A 12239-nucleotide genomic window follows, 5' to 3' on the forward strand; every position below is an offset into this window, starting at 1 on the left:
AACGTGACTGAAGGGTGTCTGACTTTTAGAAATAATGTACACCATGTGGCGGTCCCTAGCGTGACGGAACTGGGCGGCACACGTGGCCCTCCGAAATGAAAATCAGATAGTGGAAAGTAGGCAACCCATCGGACGTGACGTCATTAGCATAAAACTTAAAAAGAGAAGTAACATACACTAGCTGTTCTGAATGATGCCAATTGTTTGGGAGATGATCACCCCTAGATTTTTGCCCACCTCTAGATTTGAAAAAAACACAATTTTATTGGTATTTTAGTTGAAAAGTAACTTTTTGGCGTTTTGATTGAAAATATTGAAAGAAATAAAAAATCCCCCCTCACATAGATTTTGAAAAATATGTCTTCCCCCTTATCCTTCCGTAAATTGGTGCCACAATCTGTTCTGTGTTCTCCTAAACTGTTTTAAGTACTTGCCTTCACCCCCTTGGATTTTAAAAAACACCTTTTGCCCCCCCCCTCAATTTTCGTGAAGCCACTGCGCTTTCTAATAAATTAAAAACAGTATTTGTAGCTGTATTATCAATCAGTTTCGAGTAATCCTCGGAAAATGGTACAAATTATAGTGACAGCTAACTAGTATGTTTACAAGGATACTTTTCACTTTATCATTTAAATTTTCCTCTCCGAAAAGTGCGCAAGTTACACATTTTCAGATTTTTTATTCCTCATCTAAACTTTTTAGGATTTTGTCAGAAGTGGCGCGGTGTAAAAACAAATTAAAAGAAAAATATAGAAGAAAAAAGAAGAAATATAAAAAAGAAGCATATTATGCACATTAACCTTGACTCGTGGTTCTTCGTCTTCACATCCATATTTTATTATACTAGATTTGTATACCGCTAAATTGATTTTATGTTAGGTACTTACGTATTATCCCGATTAGACTGTTTTACTTGATCTGTTTGACACTGGTTTCTCTGTATGCACTCGGAGATAATCAGCCTAGCCTGAATGACATAAAGTACTATTCAGGTTTAAAGGTACTTATCGGTTATATAATAAACACTCGAAAAGTGAATTTCGGTTAATGCTACTGAAATAAACAAAATTATGATGAAAATATAATAGTTTAGAAACAAATTTGGGCTATAGCCTATATTTGCACATTAGGGGGGATGGAGGTAAAGCATAGCATATATTAAACACGTAACCTTTTTTTTTCGGGGATTTTTGTTCGGGGGGGGGGGGGGTTACTAATTTTCGACTCGGCTTTCGACTAATTTTACTAATTTTTACTAAGGTTTCACTAATTTTCGACTAATTTTTGACTCGGTCAAAAATTTCGGGGGGGGGGGTTCAAACCGGGTAACCCCCCACCTGGATACGGACTTGCAAAATACCTACTAAATGCTTAAATAAAATATAGCTACAATTTATTTTCCAACCCAGCCAAAGGTAATTCTCTCGTATAAAGAAGTTGCTTGAACAGTTTCTTGTCTCATGTTCGCATCATTCGCGATCGAAATTCTCGAGTGTGCATTATATAACCGATAAGTACCTAATTAAATATTTAATTTATAGAGTTGGTTAGGTTAGGTATCTGATATAATGCGTTCTGGGTGGCCTGCTTTCCATAATTCTCTTTTGTAGTTTCCATAATTTTTTTACTAAAGTACGATATTTTCATCATATTTTGGCATATCTCATTATAATTAACCTAACTTTACTTCTTATGTGTGGTCGAGATAATACATAAGTACCTTATGTTATACTGATTCACAGCAAAAATTAGACAAATTAAAATGTTGGAGCTAAAAAGTAAATAAAAAACGTTTGTTCTTTCCAGGCACATACGCAGGAATCTGTTTCGGGGGGGGGGTTCAAATCCTTCAAATCCCTTATTCTGTGAGAAGTATAAAAAAATTATGGGAAAATAAAACAAAAATCACGCGATTTTTTTTGGGGGGGGGGGGGCGGAGGCCCACCTGCGTACGTCCCTGGTTCTCTCTGCAGTATTACCGTTGTGTTTGATATTGTTTTTGATATGGAAGATTTCCCTATTTTCTAAGCATGTTTTGATCATTCTCTAAGAAAAATTCCAAGTATTATTCCGATTTCGGCTCTGTGAATGGATAGTTCTGACCTAATGAATCCAATGGTACAAATATCACACTCTCTAGGTAAAACTTAAAGCTTTGGGCTTGTCGCAAAACCGCATGTTTCACAGGGAAAATAAACCCTGTGTATGTGTTTTTCTAAGCATGTTTTGATCATTCTCTAAGAAAATTTCCAAGAAATATTCCGATTTCGGTTCTGTGAATGGATAGTTCTGAACTAAATCGAATGGTACAAATATCACACCCTCTAGGTATAACTTACAGCTTTGGGCTTGTCGCAAAACCGCATGTTTCACAGGGAAAAAAACCTTAAATCTTAAACAATAAATTCCATACCTTAATAAATGCGCGAAAATTTGACAAAATTGGCCGTCATATTGCACCTTTTATTTAAATAACATTATTGTAATTTCTACAATAAATTCCTGAATAAATAGCCATGTTTTAGAATTCTCTCCTTTATCTAAATATATTTGTAAATGGTTGAAATAAAAAAGTAAAAAATAAATGGGGAAATATTTTTTGAGTCTGTCCAATCACGTATTATTTCTAGAATAGTTCTTCTGCTTTCTTTATTTTTCGTTTATTTTTTTTATTTTAATTTTTTCTAACATAAGTCACATGCATAACGAGTGTGAAAAACTTGTACGTAATGGGGTCGATATTATTTCCCCCGGAGAATACTCCCCCCCCCCCTGAATCGATAAGAAAATCCCCAGGAAAATTCTCCCCTGCGAAGAATTCCCCCGAAAAATTCTTCCCGGGGATGATTGAGATTTTTGAAAACTGATCTATTTCTGTGGATGACTGAGTGCTGTAGGCATATCTTAGTTTCGACAAGATTTTTGAAGACGCTAAATTTCAGCTAGGGGGGGCAAAATGGTGTCTGGGAGCAGTTTCCCCCTGTCCCATAGTAAATTACGCCTCTGTTTATCAAGCGTTCTAAATCTTAAAAGTTCCAAGGACATTGAAAATTAAAACAGATTTTAAAACTGAGTTTTGTTCCGTTAAGAAGGAACTTACACAATCCTATTTATCTTGAAAAAAGGGGACAATCGAGAATTCACTTTTGAATTGAGAATACCTACGCATGCAGTTGTACAGTTTGTGGTAGTAGCGGGCGGTAAGTAAATAAGTAAAAAAAATAGTAGTTGAAAAATTACCAAAAAATAAGTTAAAAATATATAGCACTGATCTCTTAAGAAAATTTAGCTTTCCTTTAATGTGTAATTGTGTTTGGGATTAGGTTTATTTATGAATTTTACGGACTTAAAACGTTGCCAAATTTTACTTATTAGTTTTGCTTAGTTATTTTCGCTGTTCAACGCGACACGCTGACGGAAATGTGGTACTTCCCAAAAAATACTTTATAATTTTGAAGCATTCATAAGAAGAATCTTAGAAAACTCCAGTTAGCAGGTAAGAATAGAACAAAGATGGGTCCAGAGGGGGGGGGGGTCGAAAATGTTTTTATACTGATCTCCTTAGCATTTTAATAAAACCGATATTTCGCATACTAGTATTTAATGGGATGCTTAACTATTGAACTGACCATGGAAATCCAATAAATAAACATTTTCTACGTGCAATTTAATAACAGTTTAACAATGTACCTTCGTATTTACTATTTGTCTCAATTTGTATCCCCTTTCTAGACATACGACAACTTGAGCATGTTCCTGGTCGATCCATTAACCTTGCTATGTCAGTCAGAGGTTCAACCGCTTTGCGAGGCGTTGGCTTAGAAGATGCGATAGTACGAAATCATGGAATTCCAATGGAATCTAGAATGATTCACAGGCCAGATGGTTCTACTTATGCTATTCCTTATGGCAAAAAGGGACAATGTATCTATTCAGTTGGAAGGCGATTCCTGAATGAAGCGCTTATCAATGGTAAGCCATTCTAAGATTTTTTGGCTCGTTTAAATAATAGTAAACCGCTTTCGTGAACTTTTGTTGAAATATTCTATTTCTACTTTCTAAAAAAGAATACTCGGAAGTTTTGGAAACATTCAGAAAAATATGCCCGTCTGAAGCACATTGTCAGGCCCCCTAAGACCCTCTTCTTCTTTCCAATAAAATTTGAGCTCCCTTTGGCCAAGGGAGTGATCCCTGAAAGTTTCAATATAAGAAGAAATATCATTTTCTCGCCTATTTTGGGCCCTTTTTTTGGGAACTAATTTATTTCGACTTTTTCTTGTGGATTGGGTCTGTTTGATCTATGGTGCTAAGTTATAAGTTTCAAAGTTATCGACAAACAATCTAGGCTTTATTGGTGTCTCATTTGTGGGAACCTGCCCCCCCCCCTCCCAAAGAAAAGGTTTTTGGTGCTTTTCAGGGCCCGATTTCTGAGGGGTCCGTACCTCGAAACTTTTTTTTTGTACATTAGATTCCCCTTGGCTCAGTGACTTTCAGCTAAAAGTTTCAAGCTGGTCAGGGCCAACGCGTTTTCTTGAGTTTGAGTTTTCTTTACTAAAGCTTTTAATTCAAAATCGAATCGACCCCTTCCCATGTTTCTCTTGGGACCATCCCTTCTACCCGAAGTGGTGGGGCAAAAAGAGAGAAAAAAATACATGGTACGCACTAAGTCAACACTAGTGCGTTGACCTTAATCTAGCACGCAGTTATGCATTGGGTATTGTATTGTATGCACATATAATATCAATTTTGAATCTCAATTTATTTTAAATAAATAATATATGTAGATAAATATATATATATATATTATGAGTCTTTTTCAGATATTTATTTTACGTCTACGCGAGAAGAGGTCTATTGTAATGCTCTGAAAGGGGGACGAGATGGCTCTCTGGTCTCCATTTGCATCTAGTTGCTCTGCCACTAGTTATCCTGTTCAAATATTGTTTTCTAATTCTTCAGTTAGAGTTGGCTTTAATAACTTTCGTGTTCCCATCATTTTCTTGTCCCCAAAGCCTTTCTACTATCTGAAGATTTGATTATTGCTTGTGTCTTCTCTAATCTCTCACTGAAAAAGATCACAGCTTCAGTTCTGGATTGCTCACTCGTCTTGATTGAGACTGAAAAAAGACAATAAAGTATAAATTTAAAAATGGTTGCTTCAAACCATCTTCAAACAATCTTTAAAGAAATGATAAGCTTGAAAAATAATGTAATCTGCTATATCATTCATGAGCATGCTGCAAAACACAGTAGTAGCTCTAGAGACCAGTAAAGAGAGTTGAAAGAACCTTTAAAATGGTTCACAAAGCATGTACCGCACTATTTCTATTCATACTTTCCTTTTCGATTATTTCCGAAGATGAAGGATGACAGATTGTCCTTGCTGGGCAAATGTCTATGGCCAACTGAAAAGCAGGTCACCCTTGAATGGGGTGAGAGGGTGTCGTAAGGAAAGATTTAAGGGGAATTAAAACTTCTTGGGAGGGTGCAGGGGCGTAATTTCCTATAGGGAAGGGGGGCAACTGTCCCTCCCAGACCTCGGTTTGTCCCCACCCCCAGAGACCAGTTTGCCCCCCCCCTCCCCAGCTAAAATTTAGTTTCTTCCAAAATCTTGTCAAAACTAAGATAAACCTGCATAATTCAAACATCAACAGAAACAGATCGTTTTTTTAGTACGTATTTACCTTTATAGTACTATAAAGTACCTTTTTTAGTATTTTTAAAGTACTAAATATTACCTTTATGGTACCAAATGGCTTTTTTTGTTTCTACTGTCATTTTCACTCGATTTGGCAAAATCGGCGCCAACTTTGCCCCCCCCTCCTCCTCAGGATTTTGAAAAAATTACGCTACTGGGAGGGTGTAAAGAGGGAGGCTTTAAATATATTGGGATGGAGAAGGAGCATGCGTACCTGTGTTGGCCTTAGGTGGCTTGGTGCTGCAATGAGTTTTTAGTAGTAGTAGTAGTTTCGATTATTGGAAATCTTATTTTTGGCTATCCTTCTTTTGTTGACAGAGTACTCTTCCTGATGAGAGAAAAGAAAACAAATGCAATAAGAGCAATGGTCAATATGATAATATATTGCATTAATGAAGTTTTTGGGATTCATAAAATTTCAACTTAATAGTTATCATTTAAATTTCCGCTGTGCCCCCGATAATGCATCTACTAAAATACTAATCATGGATTAACAGTTTCACAAGCATTGCAAAGCGGAAATAGGTATGACAGGTGTTGGTGTTTTTCGAAAGATTAAATTTTCTATTTTTCAACACCTTTTCCTTTTTCTCTATTTTTTTTATTTTCTTTGCTTTTTTCTCTTGATTATTATTTCTTTATTTTATGCGCAAAATAAAATCTTTATATTTTATTTTTCAAAAATAAAAAAAAGAAATAACGCACAAACACCAAAGTTCTAATACCAAATTTTGCTGCTTTTCACATAAAGTCTGTCGAAGCTATGCGCATTTGATGATGATGATGAGAAAACCCTGTATGTTGAAATTTTCTTTAAAGAGAAATCCTGGTATCTATTATTGCCCTTTTGCTTTTTTTCCAGCTGCGGAACAATATCCGAACGTCCATTTTCACTTCCACCACAAGTTAGTCTCAGCAAACCTATCAAAAGGCCAACTTACCTTTGAAAAGTAAGTTTTGTTTTGGTTTCATATCACTTAGTAGGTGTTACGTTCAAAAGCTACAACTTATATTTGTGTTTTGGAAATCAAGAAGATACATAGATTTCATGTTGTACAGTAACCAGGATTCACACAGCTCCAATTTCAATAAAAAGCTAAATGTTTGGGGTTTTCGCCAAATTTCGTCTGTTTTATTGCAGATCGTGCATCCTCACATTCATGGGCTGTTGTTAAATGTTATGGCTATGCTATTACAAATTGAATTTTTTTTCAGATTTAAAAAAGTCACAACAGGCTGATCACAAAATGAAAGTTTACGTTTTTTTTTGTCAGGAGCTGTGCTTTCATCTTCTACTATAATTTCCGGGCTTTTTTTTTAGACTAAATGTAAAGATTAAATCCATGTAAGCTTTTGCCGTTCGAGTTTTAATGGATATGACGGCCTAATAATAAGGTTTACCTATTGTAAACCTTTAATTTTAAATGTCAGCTATTTCTAGTGAAGCCGAGCGTTTTGAACAAAAAAAAAAAAAAAAAAAAACTAAGGAAGTTTTCTTATGCAGTTTTGTCTTCTGAATTCAGACATTCAGTAAAATTTTTTCTGCCAAAACTCACTGCACAAAAACAATAGCCCATAATGGGGACCTGGAAAGTATTTCAAATCTCCCAAATCCGCTGCTTCTCTACTTTTAAGGCTTCTAGATGCTTATAAAAATGGGTCCTAACGTGAAACAAAAGTTCAATTCTGTTTCACGTTAGGAACGTTAGGACGGCTTAAATCCTGGGAAGTGACTTGACAAAGGCTACAGTCCAGGATGATCTATTTTTAACAGTCAACACAGGTAATGAATGTGTTTTCAGTGGAATATTTAAAACCTAAGTAGGGAAAGACTGGCGACAGGAACTTGAAAATACCTTCACTGGCCCTGAGTTTTCAATATAATGTGGCGCCCAGAGGAAACCCTAACGCACCAGGTTCTTACTGCAGTGGCTCGTTCTCCCTAGACGAAAAAACCAGGAGGCCAGATCAAGTCATGGCAGAACATCGTAAAGAAGGACGTCGAACCAGTAGGCGGCTTCCGGAAATATGGCTACATGCGGGACAAGTCGTGGCTTCAACTCATTCGACCGCAGATACAGGACAGATCACTTTGGCAGAACCTGGTCCAACAGCTTCCTGGTTCCGAGTTTGTCTGACTAGCCTACGCCTCGTCTTAAAAAGAAGAAGAAGAATGACTCCCTAATTTAGACTGTAGAGCACGCACAGTTGCGCTGGAGCGCATCTCCTTAAAAACAAATAATAGTAATAAAATCTCTGATATACATAAGTTTACAGTTTTGTTTTGGTCTGAAAACTCAAATATTGGATTCTATTGGAAATGTTTGTGTTTCTGTAGAAAACGTATCTATCCCCCATGAATGGAATTGAAATTATGTGTACAAGAAAAAACAACTTCATTTTATTTTAAAATTAGTATACAAAAATTCACCAGAAAACTTTTTATCCATAACATCAAAATTTATTAAAAAACTAAACTACATATTATTGCGCAAAAATTTTTGGTGATAGGAAAATTCTGATTGTAATTTAGATTTACCAAAAAAATGCGGTGGTTGAACAAAGCAACCTTTTCCGTAAAAAAATCGGTGTTTTGATTAACTTGAAAAATAGTTGCCGGGAGGGGGGAGGGGGTAACCAGAGACTGAAAAAGATTTTTTGCCGGGACTGTTATTATTTGTTTGAAAAATTGCAAAATTGTGCCCCTTATATATAAATATTTATTTTCACAGTTCCATAAAGTGCAGGATTTGACCGATCTTGATTTTTTTTCTCTCTCGTTGAGATCGTTTGGAAGAACAAAACTTATACCAATAATTTGAAAAATCTGAGTACTCAAAATTATAAAAAGAGCAGAATACTCACTGCCCAGGAGGTAGTAGGCGTATTTATGAAAGAGAGTATTTACATAGCGGTTACAAAACACAACAAAATAAGCAATGAACAAAAGACAGCATTTACAAAATAAAATTGATTTGACCTAAATTTAAATTGAGGCTTTATAATGTCTAATATAATGTTTGTATAATGTTTATAATGTTTAATGTTTGGTTTTAACCTCATATAGTATATCCTTCTTCAAAAGCATTCATTTTTTAGTAATGTTCTCTAAGAAGCTGTATTACATCCACAGGGATGGATGTAAACAGGGATGTTAACTCATTTTTTTGGGGGGGGGGCAAAATCTATTTTACAAAATCGGGGGAGCAATTTTTTCCAATGAAAATACAAAAAAGGGTATTTTTCAATGAGAATATCAGAAAAAGGTATTTTTAAAATCCAGAGGGAGGGGGTAGGAGGAACCAAAAATATTGAAGGGTATAAATACCCCCTCCCATTGGTGCCTCTGGATATAAAAGTAAACGCTGACTAGTTTTCCAATATCAATTCATTGGTAAAGCTAGAGTTAGTCCTTTTCAAAACTGTCTTTGTTTGCTTAGATTTTTCTTTTTTGTGCGTGTGGGAGGATAAATATCCCTTAAATAAAAATGAAGGCTACTTTTCATTTACGTCGATTGATTCATTGAGCTGATGACATACCCACAGGTGTGATTAAAAAAACATCGTAAGGCAACCGTTTTCCCAAAATTTAAACAAATGAGGAATTTTCATAGAAAAACTAGAGTTTTTCTTTTGCAGTTTGACAAGCAAGGAAACCCAAGAGACAAAAACTGATTTGATTCTAGGCTGTGATGGAGCATATTCAACCGTTAGGAAACAAATGATGAAAATGCCCATGTTCAATTATAGTCAAACATACATACCAACAGTTTACATGGAACTGTGCATACCACCTGATGAAAAAGGCAATGTATGTCTTTTTATGTTTATTTTATTATTTTTTTCCTGTTTTTTATTTTGGTATCCATGTTGAGCCAAACAAAGAGCAGGTCATCCTCGAATTTGGTTGGAACTTTATGAAAAGGTGCGAAGAGTGATTTTTTGAATAAATCATTGTGGAGGAGGTGCGTGCGCAGCTGTTTTATCCTCGGGTGGCTTGTTGCTGCAGTGAGTTCTTAGTAATAGAAATAGTAGAAAGTAAACAAAGACAAAACAACAGATTTCGTGATCTTTTACGACAAATGGTTTGATCACCCGTGGGGGAAAAATACTACAATACATATGTGGTTCTGCGGTAACCTAAAAGCAGAGACCCTTTTAAAATCAAACAGTTCGTGCTCAATAGTAACTGAAACAGATTTTTCAGAAAAAACAGAGTTTTCATAACAATATATACATGAAATTAAATTTTTTATGCTGATTCCAAATATACAGAGTTTACTAAGCTTAATGTTATCAATCAAAAGTTACGGCCCTGAGAAAATTTGCCCAATTTTTGAAAAGGAGGATGGGCATCCCCAAAATGGCAAGCAATGTTAATGACAATCGCACGACTAGATTCAGCATATCAGAGAACCCTAGTGTAGAGGTTTCAAGCTCTTATATAAAAAAAAGTGGAATTTTGCAATTTTTGCCGGAAGGAAGATCACGGATGCGTGTGTATTTGTTGTTGTATTTTCTTCCCTTTATGGTGCATGTTTTTCTAATTTTGTTTATATTAGGAGTGGAATGGCCTACTTTCATGGCCTTCTCTCGAATGGAACTCCCGCCTTCAATTTTTTTTTTTTTAAGTTGTCGCTTTAAGTTTTATTTCTGTTCAGTTCAAGATGCCAGAGAACCATCTTCACATCTGGCCACGTGGACAGTTCATGATGATTGCTTTGCCGAATCAAGACAAATCTTGGACGGTAACATTATTTATGCCACAAGAAATATTCGATACCCTAGACACACCTTCTAAGCTGATAGATTTTTTTGAAATTCACTATCGGGATACTATTCCCTTAATTGGCAAGGAAAAACTAGTGAAGGATTTCTTTGCTACAAAGCCATCACCAATGATATCTGTTAAAGTAAGTACTACTTATTTTCATAATCTCTTGGTAAATAATTTTACTTCAAAACATAGATTGTCATACAGTCGATCGATTAAATACTTTACTTACCCTTCGTTCCCATATGCTGCGAATTGCGGATAAACGAAGTGCGATTACCGCAGTCTCAATGCGAGAAGATCGTAGAAGCTTTTCCATAAAAACGCATTTTGAATGCGGAAAAACCGCATTCCGGAGTAAGTGCAGGCTAAACAAACTAGAAGATCTTAGAATGATTCTATCCCCCACTACAGCTGCTATTGTCCATGTTTTGGTGACATTCCAGTCATTTGCTGACATGACAGTCCAATCTCCCTGGTAACTTGTTCCTACGCCTTGACTAGTTGGATTTTATTGTGGGAATTTTTATGGCTTTTGTTGAAAAGCAATCTTGAAATCTAATTATAATTATTAGATTTTCCATCTTTATGATCGGCATGATTTTTCCGCATGTTTTGAAATATTTTAACGCACGCGGATGTGCGTTTTCCCGCAAAATTAAAAGAAAAAATCTTTGTGGAATCAGCAACTCGCAGCGATTTTTCGCAATCCGCAGTATGTGGGAACGAGGGGTTAGATCAGCGTTTTTCAGCTTGCATATGCGTAAACCTTGAAATAAATCGCATTTTAATATACAATAATAATAATGTGATTTAATGCAATAATACAAAATAATGATAATAACACATAATTATGCTTATAGCACAAGAGGTGTATTATATGATAATACTCATCTTCTTATTATAGGCAACGCGATAGCGCTGTCTAAGTAAAGAGTGATGTGGGCACAATGTATTATTTATTTGTTGTTTTTTTTTAGACCAGGGCACTCTGTATAGAAGGATCTTCCATAGAAACTTTGAAAGGAGCTCATTCGATTGGAAATTGAAAGGGCTAGTGCCCTTTTTAATAGTCGAAAATGGTTGGAGGGCAACCATCCCCCCTACTTCAATCATTTTCCCAAACACATCCAATCAAAATTTTGAAATAGTTATTTTGTTCAGCGTAGTTGAAAGATCCAGAAATTATATCTTTGAGGATGACAACCTCCCCGCAGCCCTCAGGGCAAGGGTTTTAAGTTATGCCCTAGGGGCATATAAAAAGAGTGGTTGTATAAACTTCGTAGATAGTTAATTGGACTGGTAATCAGAAGTTCTAGTGCCCTTTTTAACGGTCAATGTGGTCGAGGGGCAGCTAGCCCCCCCTCCCGCTTTTTTTGTTTTAGACCAGGGCACTTGGTATAGAAGGAGTTGTCTTATAAACTTCAGAAGGGGCTCCTGCGATTAGAAATTGCAACATCTAGTGCGCTTTTTAATAGTCGAAAGAGATTGGAGGGCAACCAGCCCCCTCCCCCTATACCCATCATTCCCCCAAATGCATCCAATCAAAATTTTGAGATAGCTATTTTGTTCAGCGTAGTTGAAAAGTCTAGTAATTATGTCTTTGAAGATGACACCCCGCCCCACAGCCCTCAGGGCAAGGGTTGTAACTTATGCCCTGGGGGAAAATAAGTTTTTTTTACGGAAAGTGGGTTCGTAAAAACTTCAGAGGGGGCTTGGAACTTGGACTGGAAATCAGAATCGTCAAAATGATCGGAGGGCAACTAT

General features: G+C 36.1%; 1 protein-coding gene across 1 annotated transcript in view; it reads left to right on the plus strand.

Annotated features, from left to right (window-relative positions):
* The window catches only part of cn (Kynurenine 3-monooxygenase cn), a 37311-nt gene that overhangs the window by 8930 nt on the left and 16142 nt on the right, over positions 1 to 12239 (plus strand). The window contains exons 3-6 of the mRNA XM_089103524.1: positions 3733 to 3972; positions 6561 to 6648; positions 9338 to 9509; positions 10360 to 10611. Coding sequence (XP_088959650.1) covers positions 3733 to 3972; positions 6561 to 6648; positions 9338 to 9509; positions 10360 to 10611 — 752 coding nt within the window. The remainder of the gene's footprint in view (positions 1 to 3732; positions 3973 to 6560; positions 6649 to 9337; positions 9510 to 10359; positions 10612 to 12239) is intronic.

Source organism: Artemia sp. Qi Xiang Cuo, chromosome 1 (genome assembly GCF_049724085.1).
Source record: "Artemia sp. Qi Xiang Cuo chromosome 1, ASM4972408v1, whole genome shotgun sequence".
Lineage (NCBI taxonomy): Eukaryota > Metazoa > Arthropoda > Branchiopoda > Anostraca > Artemiidae > Artemia > Artemia sp. Qi Xiang Cuo.